The 26933-nt window shown below is 40.6% G+C and overlaps 1 protein-coding gene across 2 annotated transcripts in view; it reads right to left on the bottom strand.

Moving 5' to 3' along the window:
• ZEB1 (zinc finger E-box binding homeobox 1) overlaps positions 1-26933 on the bottom strand; it is a 111491-nt gene that overhangs the window by 10215 nt on the left and 74343 nt on the right. For both annotated transcript variants that reach the window (XM_089533460.1, XM_089533461.1), the window contains exons 3-6: positions 20003-20065; positions 18565-18726; positions 14260-14462; positions 1748-1853 (exon numbers count right to left, since the gene is read on the bottom strand). In XM_089533460.1, the coding sequence (XP_089389586.1) occupies positions 1748-1853; positions 14260-14462; positions 18565-18726; positions 20003-20065 (534 nt within the window). The remainder of the gene's footprint in view (positions 1-1747; positions 1854-14259; positions 14463-18564; positions 18727-20002; positions 20066-26933) is intronic.

Here is a 26933-nt window from a genome sequence, read left to right as displayed (position 1 = left end):
TGATATCTACAAAGCATCTCCCTAAAGATTTTAGATGTAGAACTAATGGTAAGCTATTTCGTAAGTATATATATATATATACAATTATACCAAACTGTCAAGTAATTTTGCATTAATGTCTTTTAAAATATTACTACAGGCACAATCCAGTGAATCTATAATATCAATAAATGATACTGAAAAAATGATTTAAACATTTAATTGTTCACCTTTCCTGACAGGAATTCACTATTATGAAATACTGCTTGATCGTTTTCATTTTCTTTATATGAGGATATATTTATTCCATCTCTACATCTTTTGGGGTACATTTCCAAAAGATGCTTGTACATTCAGTAGTCAGCTGAACCAGCAATACTGTACTATACTCCTCCCAAAAGAGCAAAGTTTTGAAAAATGGCAAAATCTAAGACATAGTAATGTCATGAGGAATAATGACAGTTACTGGTCCAAAACACACTGCAGAAATAATCCAGTTTGAGACCACTTTAACTACCTTGGCTCAATTGCTAGGGAATTTTGGGAACTGTAGTTTTGTGAGACATTTAGTTTTCTCTGTAAGAGAGCTCTGTTGCTACAATAAACTACAATTCCCAGGTTTCTCTAGCACTGAGCCAGAGGAGTTAAAACTGTCTCAGACTGGATTATATCTGTCATGTGCTTTGCACCATAGTTGACTAGATACATATTATACATTCTAGATTGGAAGCAAAAAAAAGTGTGAGTGGAAGAAATATACAGCTGCTAGTGCAGTTCTACAATTGCTGGAACAAAAGATCACACACAAGCTGCAAACAGAAATAATGCAGTTTGACACTGTTTTAATTGCCATAGCCCCCATGCTATGGAATCTTGGGATATGTTGTGACACCAGAGATTTCTGACAGAGAAGGCTAAATATCTCACAAAACTATAAATCCCAGGATTCCATAGCACTGAGGCATGGGAGTTAAAGCAGTATCAAATTGCATTATTTCTGCAGTGCAGATGTAGCCACGGTGTTATATCATGTACTTTAATGGTTCTCTTCCTTCAACTTGTGCAAGAATCTGCACAAGCTCCTGGGTGGTTTATATTAATATCTTTGGGTTTAATTAACAAAAAGGCTGTAGTGCAAAGTTTAAAACAGACTATGATTGGAAGACACTTTCCATTGGGATAATCCAATCCAATAACGACTATAATGTTAAAACGAGCATTTGTCAGAATCAAGAGTGGATATCCAATGAAAGAAACAACAGCACAATTGTAGTTTAACCAGTGTAGCAGCCATACAGGTGAACTGCTCTGATATTCTGCAGTAAATCTATCTTGTACAGAACCTTCTTATCTCAGTCATATGTTTCACTTCATCTGATCACTAACAAATTATAGCCAACCCCTAAAACCAGATTTATACTGTAAAATAGAGGTAGGGCCCGAACAGATGAGCCAAATGAAGCAGTTTCCGGCCACCTTGGAGGCATGCTGTTTAAATGACACATGTCTCAAAAGTAGCCAGAAGCTGTGCTGAAGCCATGCTCTGGTCCTTAGGACCGGAGCAAAAAGGAGACAGGATAATGTGACTCCTGGCGGCACTGGTCAGCCCCTGGGTCCATGATCTGCCTTGGGAGCAGGCTGTGTGGACAGCAGGTTTCCAACCTGCTTTCATGCCCATCTGTTCCATCCTGTAACAGATATAACAATAATTAACAGGACAAATAAAGCACCACCACCATCACCATGCTGAAGCTTATAGGATATTTACCACTGTGGATGCGCAGGTGTTCCTTTAAGTGATGTTTATATTTGAAAGCTTTTCCACATTCAGTGCACTTGAATTTTCGATTACCACTAGACTGAGTCACATGTCTCTGTAAAACAAAATAGGAAGATCATTCAGCAGACAAAGAGAATGTAGGTAAAATAAAACACAAATGAGAAATCTCTTCTTTGCAACAGAAAAAGATAAATTTTACTTTTAGTAGAGTTAAATAAATCATCAGATGATTGAAGGTACTGTGAAAAACAAGTAAGAAAACAGGTGAGTAAAGTTAGGAAAAATAAGCCGCAAAAATCACTTTTCCCTGTATCAAAATTTCAGGCAGAGATGATATTGCCATTTCACATGCCTAGGACATTCAGCAAGACATTCCCTCATTCTGTTGTAAAAGGCAACAGAAGAATCTGGGTTATGAGAGTCAGAAACATTTCAGCCTACTTAAATTTTAATTATTTGACTTGATTTTTCCATTTACATGCTTCCAGCTCTTACTGTTGATCTCGAATTCCTTTATGTAACGACATCACAGGACTGCTCTAGAGAAGATGGTCCAGTAACAAATGCACTCAGTCACAAAACATTATCCGGATAAATGCACATAAATCACACTTCAAAGGTCTGTGGCACTTACAATTAATTAGTAATTAGTATTAATAAATCAAGCCACAGAACTTTAACTGTTTCATTTTAAAAAGGACCTATTATCACATTTTAAATTATTTTTAATAGGATTCAGCCATAGAGTCACACTAAACTGACAGCCACATCTCAAAAAAAGATCTAAGATGTACAATAAAAGGTAGTCGTCTTTTTTTACTCTGTGAAAAACGAATTCTCTTTCTCCTCTTTAAAATATTAATTAATGAATGAATATGCTGCCATTTTCCTAAATTGGACCCAAGTTGGCTCACAAAAGATAGTTAAAAACAGTACAACTTTAAAAACAGAATTAAAAGAGGACATCAGTACAACAAGTTAAAAACATAAAATAATTAAACACCTACAAAAGCAAACACCCCAATAAGAAGCCTCCCTGGATGCAATTGCATATTAAAAGTGTGCTTGAAAAGAAAAGTTTTTGTCTGCCACAGAAAGGAGAGAGGGTGAGAGGGATTATTTCATATTGAATTGGATGTGGCTAAGTTTATGGTTCCTTAACCATTTACCTTGCCACAAATTTTTGTTCACCTTGGCTCTTGTGGACTTTTCTTTTCTTTTTCTTTTAAAAAAGATTTATGATACACTAAATAGTTTCCCACCTCTGCACTTAAAATAGCTTATTTTTATGTCAGTCACTGAATGGCCACTGCATCCTTTATGGTAATTCAGAACAGGCTGCCATATGGTGGAAACGAGTTAGGGAATATATACAGTTCTGCAAGTGAAATACATAGAAATTTCTCTTCAATGTATAGCAATCCACAGCATCCTAAGAACAAGAGACAACAGAAGAAGACATTTCTATGAAATGAAAGAGGGCAACTAAACACCATACAAAGCTGTTGTACCTGGCACTGATAAGAACATATATGACAACACCATTCTGCATGAAATATGGTGTCAAAATTGAAACGACTACTTCACATAGTGAGATAAACTGGGTTTACTTTGGAAATATTTATCAATTCACCAAATTTCATTTCCATTATGATACAGCCCAGATTAATGGTATGCAGCATGGGTTGGGAATGTACTGTTCTCTGGATCTTATTGGAAAGACATTTCCATTGACTATAGCCAGCACAGCAAATGATCAGCAGTGGATTATAGGAGCTGCAGCTCAACATCTGAACAGCCACACATTTTCCATCTTATCTTTTTTGAATGTGCTTTGTTAAAAAAAGAAAACTAGTTTGCATTAAAAACAGTACGATAAAATAAAAATATGCAGAGCTAGTGTTATTTTACTACTGGTATTAAAGTATAAGAGAGCATGATTTGGCCGACATTCCACTTTCTAAAATCCCATTGATTTACATCACGCTAGAGTTTAGTGCAACGGCTAAATAGCATGTGTCCCATTGATTTTGATGGCATATGCTTAACTTCTCTACCAAAATTAATGGAATTTAAACGTGCTTAATTGTGACTGCACTGTGCCCCTATAAATACTAATTTATATTTAGTGTGAACAGGCATTTACCAAAGGTTTGCAATGAAAAGTCCCCCATTAACTTTAATGGAGCTGAATTGCTCCTGCAGTTTCTATGACAAAATATCCAATATACCTGACAAAAAGAAACAAGTGAAATTAAGGTTGCTACACAGAAATTAAGACCTGCAGTTTCCAGTAACCTAACATATTGCAACGACGGTTGTTTCTGCACTGGAGAAATAATGCAGTTTGATACCGCTTTCACTGCCATACTCCCATTCTATGGGATCCTGGGATTTGTAGTTTGTTGTGGCACCAGTTTTTTTGACAGAGAAGGCTGAATATCTCACAAAAGTACAGATCCCAGAATTCCATAGGATTGAGCCATGGCAGCTAAAGCAGTTTCAAACTGTATTATTTCTGCAGTGCACATGCAGCCTGAGAAGATCTGCAATACCGTCTTAAATCCAATTGCTAATCCCAACCAGAGCAGACCCACTGAAACAAAGGAAGTTATGCTATTACTTACTAGTGAGGACATGAGTTGAGCAACCTTCTCTAGTTGAGACTAGTAACTGGATTTAGGCCATAGAGCCAGCATGGCGTAATGGTTCAAACATAGGATGAGGACTCTGGTGACCGGGCTTTGAGTCCCCAATTGGCCATGTAAACCTACTTGGTGACCTTGGGCAAGTCACAAGCATAGGTAGTAATATTTAAAGTTCTGCACCTTATCACCTTCAGGATTACTAAGGCAATAGGAATTCCCATCTACCCCTTCTTTGAGACACAGAGATGCAGCTACCAGGGGGAGGAACAAAATTAGTGTTTGCCTTCCCAAGGAAGAATTCAGTCCCCCATGAACTCTTCCTTTAGTCCCCAACTGTTTAGCATTGCAAAGAATGAGACACTGAAAAGGATTCACACCTAGGACTCTTACATCTGTTGTGCTCACATTCCCTTGGTAACTTTGCATGTTCCCTTTCTTTGGATGGCTAAACTGTATTTCTAAATGCTTAATGTAGTTGTAAATTACTGCAATATTAAAAAATTAGGGAATGAAGGAAAAAATTTGTAAGGAGAATTCTTATTTTGGGGGCCAGTATCCTCATTTTGCCCCCTCCCCACCAGCTTTAGAGGTTGGAGACATAACATGGTAGGCTGAAGACAGGCTTGCCCAAGGCTATCTAGTAAATTCATAGTTGAAGTATTCTAAATTATATTACTATTCTGTTCATAGTTGAGGTCCAAAGTATTCTAAATTATATTACTATTCTGTTGATGAGAGTATTTGGTAGTAAGACTAAGCAGCAGCCAAACTGGACTTAGAATGGCTCAGCACTTTTAAACAACTTAAAAAAGCATACAAGGAATGTTTTACAAAAAGATGCTAAAGAAAAAGATATTGGGAGAATCATAAAGCCCTAGCTAACCAAAGGCTTAGTTCTCAGCATTATGTTTTGTCTGTATGTAGCTGTTTCATCTATATCTGCTTCTTAGGCGGGGTAAAGACCGCCCCTTTGGGGCAGCCACAGCCTGCCCCTTTCCCTGACGGATCGGGGCCTCAGCTGCCACAGTGGCAGCCCCAGAGGCCCCGATCCGCTGCTTTTCCAGGCTGCGGGGAAGCGGCAAAATGCCGCTTCCCTGCAGCCTGGAAACGGGTGTCCTTGGGGCTTCATGTCCCAAGGACACCCCAACAGCTGTGGGGAAAAAGAAAAAGAGGCCACTCGGCCCCTTTCTCTTTTGTGTTGCTGGTGCAGCCGTGTAAAGGCTGCGCCAGCGACACAAACAAAGGAAGGAGCTCCGTTTCAGAGCTCCTTCCGGCGCTGCTGAAAGGGCGCCACAGGCACCCTGCAGCGGCGCCAACACGTAATGGCCGCCCCACACCATTTGGATGCAATGCAGCCGTTACGTCAAAATGGCGGCACCCATGTAGACAGGGTGCCGCCATTTTTACGTCCTGGCGACGTACTAGGATTAGAGAGCGTCTAAAAAGGAAGCTCCTGGGCAACCCTAGTACGTCACCAGGACGTACTAAAAGGACTGTCTAGATCGGGCCTTAGATACCAAGGGAAGGTTCACCCACAGTCTTTCCTAACTAAGCAACTCTAGAGCTTATAGAAGTTGCCACTAGGTTGGCAATAAGGGAAAATACACATGAAGGCCTTTGAATCAGGTCTGGGGGCTCTACAAATGGAAAACCTGTGCACCCCCTTTCCAGCTACTAAAACCTTAGTGAGGTTGTCACCTCACATGGCAGGGAGCCTTGATCATCAAGCCTGTTGCTTCTTGCCTTGCCTTGGCAAGGTCCTCAATGTTCTGGAATGCTGTTACTGCTGCTGCTGAATGCAGAGCTATGCAGCCAAGGGTGTTAAGGTTCAAAGCCCACGACCACCACTGCTCCTACTGAAGAAAGAGGAAAAGGTGACTGCACCCAGCATCTACTGCTGTCACTAGCAGCTAACACTTTACATACTTGAATACTGCACTATACTGTTATAGTTCTATTGTTCCACTTTTACTTTTATGGCTGCTTCCTGTGGAATTCTAGAGTTTGTAGCTTAGTGAAGCCTAAGAGTTCTCTGGCTGAGAATTCTAAATGTTCTTCCCTAAATTGCAAATATGGGACATGGTGTCTTACCACTTAAGACGCTGACTCTACTGATCACAAGACTGGCAGATCAGCAGTTCAAGACTCAAGTGCCGTGTGATGGAGGGAGCTCCTGTCACTAGTCCCAGCTTCTGCCAACCTAGCAGTTTGAAAGCATGTAAATGTGCAAGCAGATAAATAAGTACCACTTTGGTGGGAAAGTAACAGCATTCCATGTGCCTTGGCATTTAGTCATGCTGGCCACGTGACCACGGAATCGTCTTTGACTCTGCTGGCTCCTGTGGCTTAGTAATGGAGATGAGCACCGCCTCCTACAGTCGGACATAATGACAATCTTGTGAAAAGGGAAACCTTTACCTTTAAACTGCAAAGTCCAGGATTGCATACAAGAAAGTTATAGCAGTAAACATGGAATAAAAGTGTTATAACAGTTGTAGTGTGGTAAGGCAAACAGTTGCTTCTTGAATCGGTAGATCTTCTGAGCTAGGTACAGGAACAATGACCAGGGACAATGTCTGGCTTTGAGCACCCTGAGAGTTGGGTATTGAGGAAGCAGCTACTTCTATAGGGCAGGGGCAGACACTGGCAGGGACTATAGCTACTTTCCCCTCCTTCTCTTTATTCTTTTTCAGGGCTAATTTTGCTTCACCAATGCATCCTCCTTTTGAGGCAGAGGATGGGAGGGAATGCTGGTGTTGCTCCTGTCCTCTCCTCAGGTAGTGGGCAAGGCAGGTACCACTATTATGTCATTCTTCTCCAGAAGGGGAGGGAATGCTTTATGCATTCTACCTCAGATTAGAGTTGTTACTTTTATGACTTTTACAAAGAAACACTGGAGGTATGCTGTTTAAATGATGCATGGGTCCTAAGAGTCCGGAAGCTGCACCAAAAGCTGCACTCCAGTGCTTAGAAATGGAGTGTGGCTTTGGCGCGACCTCCGGACTCTTAGGACCCATGCATCATTTAAATAGCATATCTCCAAAGAGCCCTGAAGCAGCTTTACTTTGGCAGTCTGTAACAGGCCACTAATTCAGGCCCCTTGTGGCAGTCCTTGGAAGACCATGAAATATAATCAGCTAAATGCTAATTCTGCAAATTTCAACTAAAATACCTATCGATAGCTAAAGTGTTATGATTCATGACGTACAGTAACACAATTATTTTTCTTATAGTCTATCTATGTATCGTACCAAATAAATGAGTAGGAAAAACTAATGATAAATAGAAAAAGCATGTACTGGCAACTTACTCTTGTTAGAATGCAACTTTCTTTTTAAAAATTCTTTGTGATCTTTTGGTCAGAGATTCATAGCTAGAAAATGTTTAGGCAAAAAGCTTCCATTTGGAGATAGCTGTAGTATTATAGCAATAGCAAGTACATTTCTATACTGCTTGTCAGTGCACTTAAGCACTCTAATAGGTTTACAATTTGTAAGCCAATTGCCCCCAACAAACTGGATACTAATTTTAGCGACCTCGGGAGGATGCCAGGCTGAGTCGACCCTGAGCCCCTATCTGGTATTGAACTCACAACCTTGTGGTTTATGAGTGACAGGAAAATAAGAGAAATTATGTTACAAATGATCAAACCATTAGGTCTGACACAAATTAACAACAAAGAGAATTTGTTTATTTATTTGTTTATTTATTTATAAATAAAGTTGACATTTTTGAGTTTGAAAGTTTATTCAACTTTGAAGCCAAAAAATTAAAAATCAAATCAAATGATTACACACTACACAGTTATTACAAATATGGTAAGGTCACATAGTATGGTTGCAACCTAGAGTTACTTCTAAAGGTAGAACCAAAAGGTATGGCAAAAACAACTAAAAGCAAAAACTACTTTATTATTCTTATTGAGAAATTGGGTCTTCTACAGGTGCGAATATCATTGGCCATACATTCATGTCGTAGTGATAATTAGTGAGCAGGTGAAACAGTGTGACAATGACACACTGAGATATACAACATACAACTGTTTACAATCAGTATGGGGCTGACTTACACAACTACTGGATTCCTTCTGGCTTCTTGGAAAGTGCAGGTATGATAGCTCTCTACTGACAGCCAATTAGTCTCAAGAGCCATGATTTCTGTGAAAAATGAAGACTCTTTCCAGCAGGGTAGCCCTATTAATCTTTGGCTGTATAACCAGGAAAATGTCTTGTGACATCATGAAGCCTAACACATTTGGCATGAGCTTGCATGGCCTTCAGCTCATTTCATCAAATGTAAGGAGTGGGCTCTGGACCACAACAGCTCATGTTCATTTCCCCCTCCCCATCTTTAACATGTTTTTAAGAAAGAACTTCTTCATGGGCAGTCAGTTTTAGTCTGTTTCAGTGAAAACTACCACACTGTTTTTCTTTCAGCTGTACACAGAGGCAAGACAGACTTATTGTAACTCTTTTCATTTTATCACAAGGCTATTTTTCATGAAAAAGACTAATATGCTTAGTGCTTTAGAATAATTCCACAGGTTTCTAATATACCCACACAGTAACCTAGTACAACATAAAGCCAGCATCTGGTATCTTGAATCTTGAACCAAGTTTAACATAAAGCCAGCATCTGGGAACCTGAATCTAGGATATCTAAGTTCCCCTCAGTCATGCAATCCTCAGAAAACTGATTCTGCGCTTGTTATTGTTAATTCTGCTAGAGAAGACCTACTGAATTAATGGCAACTTGATAAGTCAACCATTATGCAAGTCCCATTGGCTTAGTAAGTCTACTCTAGTTAAGGCCAGTAGCGTCACAGGGGTGTGTGTGTGTGTGTGTGTGTGTGTGTGTGTGGAGGGTGCGCACTGCACCGGGTGACACCCCAGAAGGGGGATGATGCCATAGGAGAGGGAGTGACACCCGGTCGGTTCCCCGCCCCATGTGGGGCTTTCCCAGGTCCTTGGGCCTGCTCTCCCAGCTGCTGCAGGGCTTTGTGGGTTGTCAGGGGCGCACACATCCCATTCTCTCAACCGCCGTGGGGCTTTCTAAGCTGCTGGGGGAGTGCAGGGTCTGTTCTACCATCTGCTTCTGGCTTTCTGTGCTGCCAGGGGTGTGCGGGGCCCATTCTCCCAGCCACCGCGGGGCTTTCTGGGATGCCGGGGGAGAGCAGGGCCTGTTTTACTGGCTGCTGCAGGGCTTTCTGGGCCGCTGCAGGGTCATATGCGCATTTTCCCACTGTGTGCGCTTGCATGCGAGGTCCTGTGTGGCATGTTTACCAGAAGTCCCGCTCCCAGATGCCCCCTCCACAGCGGGTGACACCAACTCGGGGTATGCTACTGGTTAGGGCTAACATTTGGATTCAGGCATCGCCTATTATTTTTATCTTGACCAGCTAATGACATCCAATTATATCGTGTATTGTTCATATGCTTGATACCTATCTGATTACCATATTTTCTGGCGTATAAGACAACCTTTTAGCCCCATTTTATATGCTGGGTTAAGTGTTTGCTGGCCTCCACAGAGACAGGCGAATGGCACAGCCACCTCTCCATCTCAGGGGGAGGGGTTTCCCTGTGGGTTCCTATCCCAGCAGGAACCGTCGCCAGGCTCCCTTTCTTGCCGCCATTACAGCTGAAGTGAGAGAACAGGAGGGGGGGGGGGGCTGGAAGCTGGAAAAGGTGGCGGAGAAGTGGCTCCAGAGTTGGTTGATGGGAGAAGGATGGTTGGGCCGAGGGAAAAGAGCCGGCTCCTTATGCCTTGGCGCCGCCGCCCAGGATGCTCTGCTCCAGTGGCTTCTTCCACAGCGTCAAGTGCTCTTTTGGGCCAGACTGCAGGAAGCCCTACTGCCACTTGCGACACCCGCCTTCCAGGCCTCCACAGAGGCCCCCTTAAGCCAGCGCATGTGGGCGCCAGACCCCCTTAATTCAGTCTATAGTAGGCCAGGGCGCTGTCTGCATGTGAGTTGGGGGTCGTCTTATATGCCAGAAAATACGGTATTTCAGAACTGTGTTATCTACACAAGCATCAGTTTCCCCCATAGATAGAGGCCCTTTGCACGTGCCCTTTTCTCTTTTGTTTCTGGACTAGTGACTTATAGGCCAGCTTTTTGCTTGATTGTACCAAATCCTGTATGCTATCATTGGTGCAGCTGAGTTTCTTAATAGAAGACTTTGGAGTAGACCTATGGCAGAACTGTCTTTCTGAAATCCACCTCTAAGCCATAGTTAGGAAATGCAGTCTTATTTATCTATGCAATTTCTTCCATGGTTGCCTTTGCATTCAGAATTTCTATTTGAAAGCTAGGTATTGCAAAGGGCCATTGATACTGCAAATAGAGATGAAGCTAGAAAGAAAATAAGCATGACTTTGAGCCATTCTATAGTTCACTAGGATGGGAATAATAATAATAATAATAATAATAATAATAATAATAATAATAATTATTATTATTATTATTTATATCCTGCCTCTCTACAAAATGCAATCGAGGTGGCTTACAGCCGCCTCGATTGCCTATGCTACAGCACCCAGGAATGTCCTTTAAAATGATAGATTTGTTAAGGTCAGACTGGGTTCATTATCTAGGGGCCAGATGTGATGTCTAAGTGATGATCATACTGGTTTACTGAGTTGGTTGCAGATGGATTAAGGTTGGTTATTTTCTTGTGGTGCTGGAAACATTGGGCATGCACCATAGTTTGCTGCTATGAAGTTCCATAAAGAAATCTGGAGTGTTGCTTCAAGGCCCTGCCCACTTTGGACAGCTGGTGTATCTGTCACACATCCACATGGCACGATTGGCTTGATTTATCAGTTGTATTGTAGTGCGGCTGAATTCCTGCCACCCCTATCAACTTTACTCACAGAATGTGGGTTAGGCTGGCAGTATCAGCCAACAGCTGTGCTGGCTGGTGTCTGGATCCTTGCCCTATGTCAAACTAAACTCTTTGCTTTTATTCATGGAACTTGTAGATATCTGTAATCCACTTTAGTCTATGCATAACTACTACTCTGACACCTTGCTCCGCACTCTTGTATTGCTGAGTCTACCAATGTCTGTAAGTGAAAAAAGCAGTAAGGGCCAAAGGTTACCATAGTCATTCAAGCTTCATCATTCTCTTTCACACTTTCTATTATTTTGCAGCAGTGGCAGGGAAACACCAACTTTTCCCAACAGAAACTGCTTTAATATAAGTTATCATAAAACCCACTATTTCTCTCGAACCAGTATGTTAATACTTCTCTCCCCACAACCCTAAGCCTTACATCAAGATTTTAGAGTTTTGAGGGGAAAAACAAATATAAACACAAGATATTAGTTCTACTTTCCAACATAACATTCAGGCCAAACTACTCTACCATAGCCATGTACCAATTACAAAAAAATAAAAATAAAAAAACAAAAAACACACCAAAAACACCTTCATTAAATCTCAGTTTGTTAATATATATGTGTGTGCGTTGTTGTTGTTGTAAGCCTTTTAGTCATTTCCAACTTATAGCGATTGTAAGGTTTTCCTGGCAAGATTTGTTCAGAGGGAATTTTGCCTTCTCTTTCCTCTGAGGCTGAGACAGTGTGACTTGCCAAGGGCACACACTCTTTCCATGGCTGAGCAGGGATTTGGTACTTAGTTTCCATAGTTGTAGTCCAATACTCAAACCACTACACCACACTGATTCCCTTGATTTTTTTAAAATATGTACATGTGTGTGTGTGTGTGTATACACAAACAAATACCATACATATGCACAAACACCAAGTGAGCCAGCATGGTATAGTGGTTTGAGCACTGGATATGACTCTCTCTGTCTCTCCATACATATGCAAGGACCACAGATGATTTACACAGATGAAGATATTGAAATATTTCAGGATTTTTCATACCTTGACTAGTCATTAATCAGAATGGGGTCTCCAGTCAAGAAATCAGAAGAATACTAGGACTTGGAAGGGTATCTAGACAAGATCCTGAAGTGTAATATCATTAAATACCAAGGTTAGGATTGTCCATACCATCATATTTCCAATTTCTATGTGTGGTTGTGCAAGCTGGACAGTGAGGAAAGATGATAAGAAGAAAATCAACTCATTTGAAATATGGTGCTGGAGAAGAGGTCTATGGATTCTGTGGAGAGCTAAAAAGACAATTAAATGGATCCTAGAGCACATCAAGCCTGAAGCCTAGAAGCCAAGATGACTAAACTAATACTATCATACTTGGGATGTATCATGAAAAGACATGACTCACTAGAAAAATCAATAATACTTCTTAAGGTAGAAGGCAGTAGGTAAAGAGGATGGCTGCATTTCAGATGGATAGATTCAGTCAAGGAAGCCAATCTCTGAGTTTGCAAGACCTTAGCAAGGTTACTGATGAAAGGGTGACTTAGATGTCTCTTATTCATGGAGTCACCATAGGTCGAAGTAGATCTGATGACAGTTAATAGCAACAAAGTGTTGTCTTCTATGAAATTACAGATTTTAAATTTTGCACCAATATTGTAAGTATCAAATGTGTTTAATGTTTGGGAACAGGCCAATTATAAATTAGTGTTACTTTCCCAAAACACTATTGTACTGGCACAGACATTTTTTTCTACACAGCCATAAACAGTGGTTGTACACACATGTATATTTGAATCAACCTGAGCCTGGCATCGTAAGCAAAGTTAGGTACGCCTAAATTGGCAATGGTAGAGAAGATTAGTGGAGAAAAATCTGTTCTTCTCATAGGTAGGTTACAGATCGCCCGTTTGGGGCGGGCTGCACCCGCCCCTTTCCCCGCTGTATTGGGGTCTCAGTGCTCAGAGTGGCAGCCGCTGAGGCCCCAATCCGCCGCTTTTCAGGCTGCGGGGAAGCGGCAAAAGGCCCCTTCCCCGCAGCCTGGAAAGGGGTGTCCTTGGGGCTTCAAGCCTCAAGGACACCCCGCGGCAGCACGGAGGAGGAGAAAGGGGCTGCTTGGCCCCTTTCTCCTTTGGTCTGCTGGGTGCAGCTGTATGAAGGCTGCGCCCAGCGGACCAAACCAGGAAGGAGCTCCGAAACGGAGCTGCTTCCTGCTCCACGCTAAGGGCGCACTAAGCACCCTGGCGCAGAGCGAGGATGTCACGTCCGCTCCGCCCCTTTCTAACCCTAGTACGCGCTCTGCACGTACTTTCCTGCCCGTTTGTAACGGGCCATTGAATCCAAAGCATTGTGGGGAAGAGAATAAGAGCCTCTTTAGCCATTCAATCTTTGGAAGTTTCAGCAAATTAGTAAATGGGTAAATCTGTACTACATGTCTGAGTTTTTATCCTACTCTTGCCTACTCACTAGAAAAGACAATAGTTTTTGGTAAGGTAGAAGGTAGTAAGTGGAAGACTGTATTACAGAAGAATAGACTCAATTAAGGAAGCCAGGGCCCTGAGTCTGCAAGACCTGAGCAGAGCTGTTGGTGATAGGGTAAGGTAGAAGACTCTCTCATTCATAGGGTCAGCATAAGTTGAAGTTGACTTGACAGTAGCTAACAGCAACAACAGTGTATGTGTATCTGTAGCTGTATGTAACCTTTCCAGCAGAAAAGCATCTACTGCAGTGAATATTTAACGTAAAGAGACTTTATAAATGATAAAACATAGTGAGCTGACCCAGTTGATTATATTCTGTGAGGCTGGGCAACAATAAAGTTGAGATGACTGAACATGTGTTACTCTTGTTTAAGACACTCCAATTATTTTAGATTCTGTACTAGACCATGGTATTTTTAGAAACACATGCATAAAATCAAACTGAAGCACAAACAAAGCAAACAAGACAATCACTGTAAGTATCAAACCACATAATGGATACACAACAATATCACTTACTTGATCTCTTCCTGATTTATGTGACGTCATATGGCGTTCAAGTTGTGTTCTGTATGCAAATGTGTAACTGCATAAGGAGCAACTGAAGTTATCTTCATTTTTTTCATGGCGATATTTAATGTGTTCCTTCAGAGAGGTAAAGCGTTTGTACCCTCTATCACAGTAAGGGCATGTAAGCAGCTGGGAAAATGCATCTGGCGTGCCTGAATAAGAATAAGAAAGCATTATTCTTTTGCTATTAATTACGGCACAGGGTAGAAACAAATGTACCACGAAATTCTGGATGTGATTCTCAGTTGTGCATAGGACTTATGTCATATGTCTAGCAGTTCTGAATTTCTTAGGATAATATTTGATGAAATCACCTAACTGCAAGGTAAAGAAATAATTGTCCATATCCCCAGACTCCTAGGCATAAAGAGAATTACAAATACATTGGAGACAATCAATATCTCAATGAAGATGACAGCCAAGATTTCCACTATGGTACGCCAAAATGTAGGTTGTGAGCTAGGATGTTAAATCAACTAGTCATTTCCAATGAGGTTTGATAAAGAAAAGGCAAAAGGTTTAAGATAAAATTTCTAGAAGGTATAACAATTTAGGTGTAATGCAATTCATTTTAAAATTGGCATTTACTTTTCATTAGATCATCTTCAGTCAGTTCCCAATAGATAGATTACTCAAACAACACAAAAGCTGCCCCAGAAAAATGGCAGAAAAAGGAGAGACTGACACCTTAATAATATTTAAAAAGACGTGTGCACTCTGCAGATAAACTAGCAAAATGATCATAGAATCATAGAGTTGGAAGAGACCGCACGGGCCATCCAGTCCAATCCCCTGCCATGCAGGAAATCCAAATCAAAGCATCCCCAGCAGATGGCCATCTAGCCTCTGCTTAAAGACCTCCAAGGAAGGAGACTCCACTACACTCCAAGGGATTTTGTTCCACTGTCGAACAGCCCTTACTGTCAGGAAGTTCTTCCTAATGTTGAGGTGGAATCTCTTTTCTTGTAGCTTGCGTCCATTGTTCCGGGTCCTGTTCTCTGGAGCAGCAGAAAACAAGCTTGCTCCCTCCTCAATATGACATCCTTTCAAATATTTAAACAGGGCTATCACATCACCTTTGATGAAAGGAAGTCTGATAAGCAAGAATTTAAATCTTGTTTTTATCAACCAGATTTACTAAAGTTGGCAGTCAAAGTGAAAGCTGAATAGTTTGATACTCAAATGAGCACATAACTGATACAAGTTAAGCCTGCTTACATGCCTGGATCTGCTCAACACAAGGAGGGCCTCAGTGACAAAGCATCTCAGTACCAGTGAAGAACTGAACTTCAACTACAATGGCATTCTGCTGGAAATTACTGAGTTATTTCAGGTAAACAAATCAAATAACAACAGCAACAGCAACAGCTATGAGAGCAAGCAGGGTTGCGTTCAATGTCACATGTATGATTTCTTTGCCTACTGAACAAAAATTGTGGGTGTGCACTTAATGCAGTGACCTCCTGCCCCTCAAGGAACAAAAGTGTTCCCTTCAGACCAAGGTGGCTGAGCAGGAAAAGTTCAGAGGCAGAGAAATTGGTGGATTAGGACTTCACGGATCTGACAGTGGCAAAACCAGTTTCAGTCTTTCTGTCAAATAAGTTGTCAGATGGTTGCTAATTGTTAACAACTGGAAACAAGATAATTTTTGCAATATTTTCTGTTCTTGCATAATAGCTCAAAAACCTCCTGATTAGCTCTTGGAGCTCTTCATGTGAAAAGAGCGAATGATTTTTATCAGCAATTGTTTTCATGAAAGCCATTTTGCCTCTTATGCGTAGGTCTTGTATTGCAGCTATATCAAACATTCAAGTCTGGGAGGTTTGCTTCTTCAACATGCTTCTTGATATTGCCAAAAATGTGTAACATCTTCCAACCACCCAGTGGAACAAAACATATGGGGAAAAAAATCCTGCTTCCACTCACAGCAGGCATAATGCTTGCTTAGCTGGAGATTCTTTGAACAGAATGCATGTTGTGTAAGACTGAACTGAGGTCCCATGTAATCCTGTTTTAAAAGAAACATGAAGGCTACATGTTCAAAAATCAATAATTTTTTTCTTCCCCTTTATGGACACGGTTCATCTTCATTTTTTCTTTCAGTTTTCTTCAGAAAATGGTGGTTTATATTTGGCTTATCCATTGATGCTTGAAGTAATTTGCAAGTCATGACTTTTCAAAACTTCTGAAAAAGCTCTTCAGCAGTAGCAGTTCAGAGAAAAGAACTAAATGGAAACATTTAAGTTTTACCCCCTCTCCATCCATCTGACCCCGTTGAGTCACCATGTTCTGAGCTTTACTGGAGCAGATAACAAACATTTGTCACTGATTCAACTGTTTCAGCAAAAGGTCAGAGAAATATGGCGTCAAACAAAAAAATGCAATATACAGTTGACCCTTTGTATCAGTGGACTACCCATCTGTGGATTGGAGCATACACACTTGGCCATGCCCCATTACCGTCAATGGTGGCACATGCACACAGCCACGCTGACGCAGCCATTTGCATGCTGGTGTCCACTGACGCTAGGACTTGAGGTCCTGTGCTATTTGGTATCTTGGGAGTTAGTGGGCCCAGAATCAAACCCCTGCCTACATAGAGGTCTCACTGTAAATTGTTTTCACTTTTCCATGATGAAACTGTTGGTTTATTTGTCTACCAGAGATGTTCTTGAATAACTCACCAACACTGTTGCAAAATGACATCTATCACTAGTTGCAAAAACCAAAGGCATTCTGTTTCCTAACATATACTTTGATTACATAAAAAGTCATGCATATCTAAGTGAGAGGGTGTTTTGTCATGCAAATGTGGAACCTGTAAAGTAGCTGATTCCTCCACAGAATGGGACAATGCCAGATGCCAAAAGTGACTCATAACAGGAACATGTTATTGTGCCCTGGACCACAATGCTCACAGGGACACTGAGATGGAGAAAAAAAATCAGGGATGCAAGCAAGAGAAAGAATGTTGTAAAAAAGAAAAAAAAAAGAATCAAACAAAAAACCATACTGGTTTTAATTATGCTCACATTGACCTGAGATATTACCACACACAACTGAAAAGCAGACTTTTAACAGGATAAAACTGTTTTTGGCCAGTATTTATCTGACAATATTGTGTACATTCTGCTGCTGCCCTGTTACTGTGGTGCATCTTTTAATCGATGTGCAAAACCTGCCAATGAGCACTTAATCTCACTAGTATAGCACAGGTATTATGACGTGAAAAGCCTCTTCGATAATTTTTAATCATTTTTGCTATAATTATGCAAGCACAGCAAAATAAATATAAATAAGCCAATAGGCAACAGAAATTAGCATGCTCTGGAATACTAAGTGGTACTGCTCAAGACCTAGTGTGAAGTTTGAGTGTGGTTGAACCGACTGGAAACAGAATTCAAAGATACAGCAGTGTTAGTCTGTGGGATCAGTATGTAGAGAGATCTTCTAGCACATTTGAGACTAACTGAAGGAAAGAAGTTGGTTGCATGAGCTTTCGTAGACTTCAGTCTACTTCTTCAAATGCATCTAAGGAAGTAGACTAAAGTCTATGAAAGCTCATGCTGCCAACATCTGTCTTTCAGTTAGTCCCAAACGTGCTACAAGTTTTTTCTACAAATTGAAACAGTGAGCACAATGCTATCAAATTTAATGTATATGTCAGTGGGGAAGTGCCAGGGAAGTGGTAAAAAGGAAGTTGAAACAAATTTATGAGGAAGCCCTGGGAAGGGAAATTCTAAATAAAAAATCCTAAGGATAAATAAAAATTCTGAACATTAAGGATTTTTATTTATTCATTTATTTATGGGATTTATATCCCACCTTTCTCCCAAAGTGGGATTCAAGGCAGCTTACAAGAATGTAAAAAGATAAAACTAATCTTTTCTACACTTACTATGGGTTGGATCCAGGAGGTGCCTTCCATGAAGTTCATAAGCTTCTCTCTCCCATGAATCCAGAAGCTAATGGAAGCTGCCTTCATCCAGTCCCTCTCCTGCCCACACTACAGCTTACCCCATTCATCAGGGCCACTATTCTTTGTGTAGCATTTTCAGGAAGTTGGAGCAGCTACTGTGGAGAGGAAAGGATACAGATGCCTGCTTCTGCTAGTCTACTTACAAGTGCCTGAATCTAGTTCAAATCCTATAAACTTCTACTTAACAGAAACACCAATCAAAATGTAAAACAAGGCAAAGTACTGGTTTCCAATGAAACCATTTTACAAGTGCAGAAAATTGAAAGAATATTTACCATTTTCATCTTGGCCACTGGCTTCTGGCGTGCCTTGTCTTTGATCGTCTTCAGGTGCTTCAGGGTAGATGACTGCTGTATCTTCTTGTTGTAGAAATTCTTCAACATTAGGGTCATGATTTTGTTCATTTTCTGCATCAGAATCACATTCATCTTCTTTTACTAGGAGAGGCCATTTGTAGAACATTAACACATTTTAATAGCAAACAAATATTTAATAACTAATATTTATTTTTTAAAGAAGAGAGTTAAGCTATAAATTGTTAAAAGTCCCACTTAAAACAGACCCCCAGTTATACAGCATGTCCAGAGTCTTTGAAAAGGCCCTTGTTGGCATCATAATGTAAAGGTATGTTAATACACACAGTACAGTACAGTGGTACCCCGGGATACGAAAGCACCGCCTTACGAAATTCCCGGGATACGAAAAAATTCCAAAGAAAAAAACTGTTCCGGGTTACGGTTTTTTTTTCGGGTTACGAAAAAATTTTTTGGTGCTTTTCGGCGCGATTTCACACGAAATCGCGGCTTTCGCTATTAGCGCCTATGGGCTATTCGGCTAGCGAAAGTTTCCGGGTTACGAAAGCGGCAGCGGAACCAATTAATTTCGTAACCCGGGGTACCACTGTACTTCCTTTTCATCATGAAGTATGAAACATACAGCATATTAGGAATTTGTATTGTGGTGGTAAAGGAGTTTCCTTTTCTGTGCTTACTTCTTTATTTTTTCATCCTTCAGACACTTTGGCTTCTGTATATTCAGTGTGTATATTTTAAAAATATTCGCAAGAGTTTGCAGAATGCACAAAGAACACAGGAGATCATATATACCATGAAAGTGTGTATCACTCAGTCAATAGTTATGATACAGAATTAGTTTAAAACTCCATGGAATGATTCACTATTTTTCATATGAATATAGCAAGGAGAACTGGAGTAAATAAACCTGTCTTTGTATAGGGTGGCTGATTATGTAAGCTAATTTTACAAAAACTGTTGAGCATATAATGTAATGTTAAAATACTATGGCTAGTATTACCTCAGCTGCTTAATGCTCTGTTGTCATCTGCAGCAGACCAGAAATAAATTGTTCATCTAGTGCACTTGCTCCTTGAACCAAAAAGCAGCTAAGAGGCTGCAGAGTTACAGCAGTGAGAGGAAGGGATTGCATTGCATAATTTATTAGCAACACCTCAAAACTGCTCTAATGGGAGCCTAAGCTGGGCGTCTTCTTCAGCAACAGTATTTCTGCAGTTCAAACCTCACGTGCAGTGTATACAGCCACAATGTTGGATAGGCAGACAGATGAAAAGAGATCAGAAGGGAGATACTGGAAGAATTACTTCCTTTCTCCAAGACATTCCTTCTTAAGTATGATGCAAATTTCAAGGATATGCTAGCATCACAAACAGAAACCAGGGAATTTGGTGAAAAATACCTGTACATCCAGATTCATCTGCTTGAGCTTCAGGCCCCAGGATTTCTTTTGCTTCTTTACTAGCTAAAATACAAGATGAAAGGAGAGATGATCAAACTTTTCAATAATCCAGCAACTTTTTCATTTATTTGAAACATTTTAGTCTCCTGAAGTTTGAGGAAAGTACCCCCCAGAGACCAGAAACACTGTGTATGTCCATGAACATTTTGTGAGGAGAAGTTTTCAGACTTCCAGTTTTTAGAAGCACAAGATTCTGCTATTTTAATGGAAAACAAGCAAGGAGAATTGTGGTTGCCACTAACCCTATGGCTTTTCTTCACTCACCAAGCTATTGAAGAAGGCAGCAGCAAAGCTGCTCAGCACTTCATGTTAAAGCCCAGTGGGAAGAGACCCTCAATCTAGCAAGCAGATTTATGGAGTCCAACTGTATTATCTGAAGTCAAAGGAGAGATATGAGTAGAATAGTTCTGCTCCCTATTCAATTATAATTTCTGCTACATTTATATCTCTTTGGCATGAACAGCATGTATGCTATTTATGAATGCTTTGTTCATATTAAGAAGGACAGATGCTGTATTAGAAAATCTCTCAGATGACCAAACATATTTACTGTGATAATAAAAACTAGTGCATAGATTCTAATACCGTATATACTCATCTATAAACCTAAAAAATTATGCCCCAAATTGACAGCAAAATCCCAGGTTGACTTATTTACGGGTCACTGTGGTAATGTGATAGCAGCTCTTTCAGATTTCCCCATGGAGATAGAGTTTCTTTATCTCTTGAGCCAATTAGGAAGAGTCCTGGGTGACTGACTGATATTGCTGTTCGTTTAAGAGTCCATTTCCCATCAGCATGCTTTGGCTCGCCTCACAAAAGCTGAACGCTGAAGCAAAAAAACTCAATGAGAGTCTCTCTTGCCACATGTACATATGCACACACTAAAGGAGCCTCCAAGTTTTACCGTCGACCTATCCATGCATCATGGCAAAATCCATAATTTTGGCCACAAAACCTGACCTCGATTTATACATGAAGTCAACTTATAGTCAAGTGTATATAGTACTCTTAAAACTAAGGGACTGAAGAAAACTGTGGAAAGCACTAAATGGCAGGGGGAGGGCAAACAATAATTATGCAAAACAATCCTGATTATCATTCTTATAAAGTATAACTACAAAAACTGAATTCTAAGTAATATCGCTACTCAGTTAAAGTGACTTTAATAATCTGAAAAAGATTTCTGAGATTTGCAGTTATTATGCTGTGTACCCAACCTGCACTGGCTGCAGATACATATACTTCACCTCTTAGTAATAACCACTGTTTGTTCATGATGTTATTATACATCACCTATCGAAAAAAACAAAATCAAAAGTTCTCAGGCAAGCTGAAATCCTCTGAATCATAAGATGCCACAACCAAAAAAAGCCATGTCCTTGCTGCTACCTACCTCATTTTGCCTTAGAAGATGGGAGTTATTATGAGCAAGGCTTCTGGTACAATTAGCTAAATTTGTATGGAATAAACTGGTTGCCTTTCTGGTTTTTGAAGGTCAAAGTAAGAATCTTGAAGTGTGCCATGAAACAAACTGATAGCTAGTAAAGTGTTTTACTTTTTTTTTGTTAAAAATATCTTTCTTGGTATCAGTACTAGTTTACAGACTTGCTGCTCTATCCTGAGCACTCAGGGGTTATTCAGACATTTTTGTTAGCGAGACTATGCAATAATCCCACACTTGTGTTCTGGTTTAATTGTTCTCACTATTTTTTTTTAATCGGAACCACATCTATGCGCATCTCCTGCGAGTTCAGCACTCCAAATAAAGATGGTGTCAATCATGTGGATGTATTCAAAACATGGTCAAGGCAAGCAGAGTTTTATCCCGAGTCTGTTCGCATCAGTTATTTACACATCTGACAATGCAAATCTTTTAGGAAATCTTGGAGGAAAAAAAATCAAGATCAATTATCCCAGGTTAAGTGTGGTTTTTGGCAGCCCCCACAAAACTTACTCGGATGCATTTGAAATGCATGCGAACAACAAAGATTCAACCCACATTCTACCAGGATTATTTTCACTGTCTGAATAATTTTGAGTGCTGAAAGGCCACCCTTCATAGAGCACACTGCATTTTTCCAAGATGGATGTTATCAGAACATTAACAGTTGTGACTAGGTTCCATTTCAACTTTTTTTCCTTTTTTTTTTTTAAATACTAAACTAAAAAAAGATGCTGGTGGTCCAAAACACACTGCACAAATATTCCAGTTTGAGACCATTTTAACTGCCCTGGTTTAGTGTTAGGGAATCTTGGGAATTGTAGTTTATTGTGGCACCAGAGCTCTCTGACAGAGAAGGCTAAATGTCTCACAAAACTACACTTCCCAGATCTCCCTAGCATTGAGCCAGGGTAATTAAAGCAGTCTCAAACTGGATTATTCCTTCAGTGTGTTTCGGACCGATGAGAATCTATGCTACATGCATAACAGATCTATGTGTGCTCTAGTGGCATGTGTTTTATCAGCAGCTCTGAACAGTGATCCAATATTTATGCTGGTATATATTTTTCAAATTTTTTCTTTGACCATCAAAGACAGAAAAACATACTAGAAAATGTAGGGATGCATATGGAAAAGGCCTTGAAATGGCTTCTGATGCCATTTGCAAGAGAACTCCTAAAAATTCACAGCATGCCTCTGTAAATAGCCTTGGATTTAAAAATATAACTGGAAATTAAATTAAGTTTAAGTAGAAATCTGAACATGATACTGGAGAATGTGAAACTATTCCTTGGCATCATCCATTTCATTTCAGAAATTCTACTTTCTTCACTGGAAAAGGGCCTATCTACTAGATGTGCATTTTTATTAAAAATGTCATTATTTAAGGATTGTATTATTCAAACAAAGTCAAACCTCCATAGTGAAAGATTTGTCTGAGAAATATATGCCTCAGATATATAAACAACGTAAGTATCTATGTCTCAGATACATAGATAATACCATAACATATCACTGTCCTGCAGGAAATGGTTAAAAACGTATTTCAAAGTAGAAATTAAATAAATGTGCTTCAACACTTAAGTTTTAATGTGCAATTACCTTGCTTCATCCATGGAATTTTACATGGTGCCCATATGATATACTGCTGACTATAAGGATTTGAACACTAAGTGGGCACTGCCCATTCACCTATGTTACATCTGTTTTGTAGATGGACTACACTGAGCTGTATGTATCAAAAAAGTCCTAGATGTGTGAACTATCAATAATAATTTCACTTTTAGCTTACAGCAGAGGAATAGTAACTGTTGGTGTTAGGAGCTCCTTGCCTGCATGTACCCAGACAAAAGGAAATTAAAATCTTTTAATTTAGTCCATGATTTCTTAACTGGGGTTTCCTAGAATCCTAGGGTTCTGTGAGAGGTCACCAAGTGTTTTCTGAGCAATAGACACAATAATTTTGATGAAGGGGTTCTCTGAGAGCTGGAAATTATTCCAAGAGTTCCTCAAAGGTAAGAAAGGTAGAAAAAGGCTCATATAGTAATTATTAAGACTTTGAAGTCACATAGCAGCAATGCAGATGGAGATTTTCTTCATCTTGTCGCATCTAAATCCATAAAAGGTGGCAGCAAGATGCTTCAAAATATGCTACCAGGATCCTACTTCTTCCCTCATCTCATAAAAGCAGATGCTAGAAATCTCTAAACATCTGTAACAACCAATATGTTTAAAGTTATCTCAGAACATACAAAACTCTTTCTGATGGATGAAAGGAGTAAGATGTGGAGATGTAAGAAATAAAGAAAAGATAGACGCTTTAAGAGACACATCACCAAATTATTAGATTCCTAGGGGTGTTTAACATTTTTGGGATGTTAGGACTGGCTGGTCGATCACACTATGAATCTCCCAATATTACTGTCCCAATTAATATATTAATTTAAATCAAACATATGCCCTAACTATCTTTTTGTAGTATTGTCACAAGGAATATTTTGCTTCCAGAATGCATAGATGTTTGTTCTTATTGTATCAAAATAATGAAAAACTGCCTCTGCTATAACAGGCATGAATATTACTTCAGCACTGATTGAATTTAATATTGTTTATGCAAACAAAATTTTCCCAGGCTTACAGCACATTCTTCTCTGTAAGCATGTTACAAAATTGAGATCAACAACAGAGCAGTAACTTAACGCCTGTACAAGTTACAGGCCTTAGTGGGAGACAGAGCTTTCTTAGTGGCTGCCCCTAGGATCTGGAACTCCTCACTGCTGTCCTTCCCTCAACAGGGCAAAGACTTGTAAAAATTATACCAACAGGTTTTCAGAAGAAAAGGGCTTTTTCCCCCCCCCAAAAAAAAGGGGGGGGGAGGGAAAGAAGTTTAAGAGTCAACTGTATTGTTCTAAGGGTACTATTTCTTAATTTCTTTTTATCCTTTTAAGTGTATGTTTTAAATATTTAAAATATTAATAGTTGATTTAATTTTAATGCTGTCCTTTTGTATGTTTTTAATTATACTGTAATCACTGCAGTTTGTAAGCTGCCTTGAATCAAAGGCGCATTACAGACCGGCCCTTTCCCCGCCAGATCGGGCCTCAGCTGCCACAACGGCAGCCTCCGAGGCCCCGATCCACCGCTTTCTAGGCCACGGGGAAGCTGCAAAAGGCCACCTCCCCACAGCCTGGAAAGGGGTGTCCTTGGGGCTTCAAGCCCCGAGGACACCCGATGGTGGTGGGGAGGAGGAGAAAGGGGCCGCTTGGCCCCTTTCTCCTCTGCGTCGCTGGCGCAGCCATTTAAAGGCTGCGCCCAGCGACGCAAACCCCAGAAGGAGCTCTGTTCCAGAGCTCCTTCTTGCGCTGCAGAAAGGGCACTCTAGGCGCCCTCATGCAGCGTGACGATGTCACGACCGCACCGCCTGGTTTGGAGGCGGCGCAGTGGTGACGTCGTAATGGCTGGGTTAGGGGCATCAAGAAGTGACGCCCCTTTCTAACTCTAGTACAGACCCAGTCCGTACTTTTATGCCCGTTTGTAACGGGCCTTAGTTTTAGGGCAAAGGTTAGGTATAAATTAAAATATAGTCAGCCCTTCACATTCAAGGGGTTTCAGATTTGCGGTTTTAACTCTTTGCGACTTTGTAGTTGCTGCTTGACAAGGTCAACCTCTTCACTTTCCCTCCCAGCCAGCCAAAACCAACACTACATTCTCCAACTTTGCCAAACTTTGCATCCTCCTCATTTCCAAAACCCTTCTGCTTGAATCCAATGCTTGCAGCCACCCCCAAAAGGACCCAACTTCTCTCCCCTCCCGCTCCCGGTCAAACAAAAGCAACACCATACCTTCCCTTTGTGGTGATGGCTGCAAACACCAGATTCAGAGTAGAAAGATTTTGGCAATGAGGAGAATGCAAAATTTGTTAAAGTGGGGGAAGATGCGGTGTTGCCTTTATCTGGCCAGGAGGCAGAGAGATGGTGGATCCTTTGCAGCCATGACTGCTAACACCATATTGAAAGTGGAAGCACTTTAGAAATGTGGGGGAGGCTATGTGTTTCAAAGTTGCAAAATGAGTTACAGGTGGTCCTCTTGGTGGGAGAAGACTCTTTATCATTCATGTGAGAGGAGGCTAACATTTTCATGGTTTTTCCACTTTCGTGGGAGTCCCCCGTGAAGGTGACTGTAATCATGCTGATCATAATTTAAACTAGGTACAAGTATACCTCAATTAACGAAGTAGGTGCGTTCCTGAGCATTACTTCTTTAACAGAAAATTTGATACCAGAGGTAGAAATAACACAGAATAAGGACAGGTTCCTACCTCACAAAGAAGAAGAACAGTTTCACATATTTTAATAAACTTTTAAATACAAAATTAACAACAGGCTCATGTGAAATGGAACACCCAGATCAGGTAAGCCTGGAATAAGTAAACAAAAACATTTTGAATCTTCTCTAAAGAGTTGGTAAGGCAAGCTTTTCTGCTTTCCCATTTTCTTTCTGTTTTGTTGTTCATGAATACTAAGTAAGGGATTCTGAAAGCAACAGCAATTTACCTTGCCTATTCTATAAAGGCATACACAGCTACACAGCTAGAATAGAATCCCATTATTTTCCAGATCACGTTTTATTACACTGTTTTATCACAGGCACACCCAACACCAAAAGTATACATTTCTCCAGCCTTCCTTCAACATCCTCTCAATCTTGATGCTGCTAAAAAACCTCCAGCTAGATAGGGAACAAGGCGGAAGTGAGAGCTGGGCAGCAACCAAAAGACTTTGTAAAAAGAAGCTTCTTGGTCAGAGTTTTTTTAATTGAAACTTTCCTGAAATGATTTCAATATACCGTATATACTCGTGTATAAGTCGACCTCATGTATAAGTCGAGGGCAGTTTTTGGATCCAAAATCATGGATTTTGATATGACCCATGGATAAGTCAAGGGTCAAACACTGGAGGATGTTACAAAAGATCTAAAGGGGGGAACAAAGCACCACTTCCCTCCCTATATCTCCCTCTCTGGACATCTCCCAAGCATCAGTCTCGGCATGGAAAAGGGGAAACAAACCTCGGCACACACACACACACACTCTTCCCCTTACAAAAAAGGAGGACAGACCCCACTCTTTCTCTGCCTTTCATCCCAGGACTCCCAAGGCTCATAGCTTGCAAAAAAGGAGGACAGACCCCACTCTTTCTCTGCTCTCCACCCCAAGGACCCCCAAGGATCAGGGCTTGCAAAAAAGGAGGACAGACCTTTCTCTCTCTTTGCCTTTCAATCCCAGGATTTCCAGGCAAAACGGGGGACAAGCCAGGGCATACAATGTGTTTGTGTCCTTTGACTCAGCAGCAGCTTGTTAGCGCTGGCTGCGCAGGAAGGCTGTGAGGGAAAACAAACACACACACACACACAGAGGGAGAGAGGAGG

Source organism: Sceloporus occidentalis, unplaced genomic scaffold (assembly GCF_023333645.1).
Source record: "Sceloporus occidentalis isolate IW3139 unplaced genomic scaffold, rSceOcc1.0.p SCAF_7, whole genome shotgun sequence".
NCBI classification, from domain to species: domain Eukaryota; kingdom Metazoa; phylum Chordata; class Lepidosauria; order Squamata; family Phrynosomatidae; genus Sceloporus; species Sceloporus occidentalis.
The sequence above is the reverse complement of the archived record's forward strand: the minus strand, read 5'-3'. Positions and strand labels throughout refer to the sequence as shown.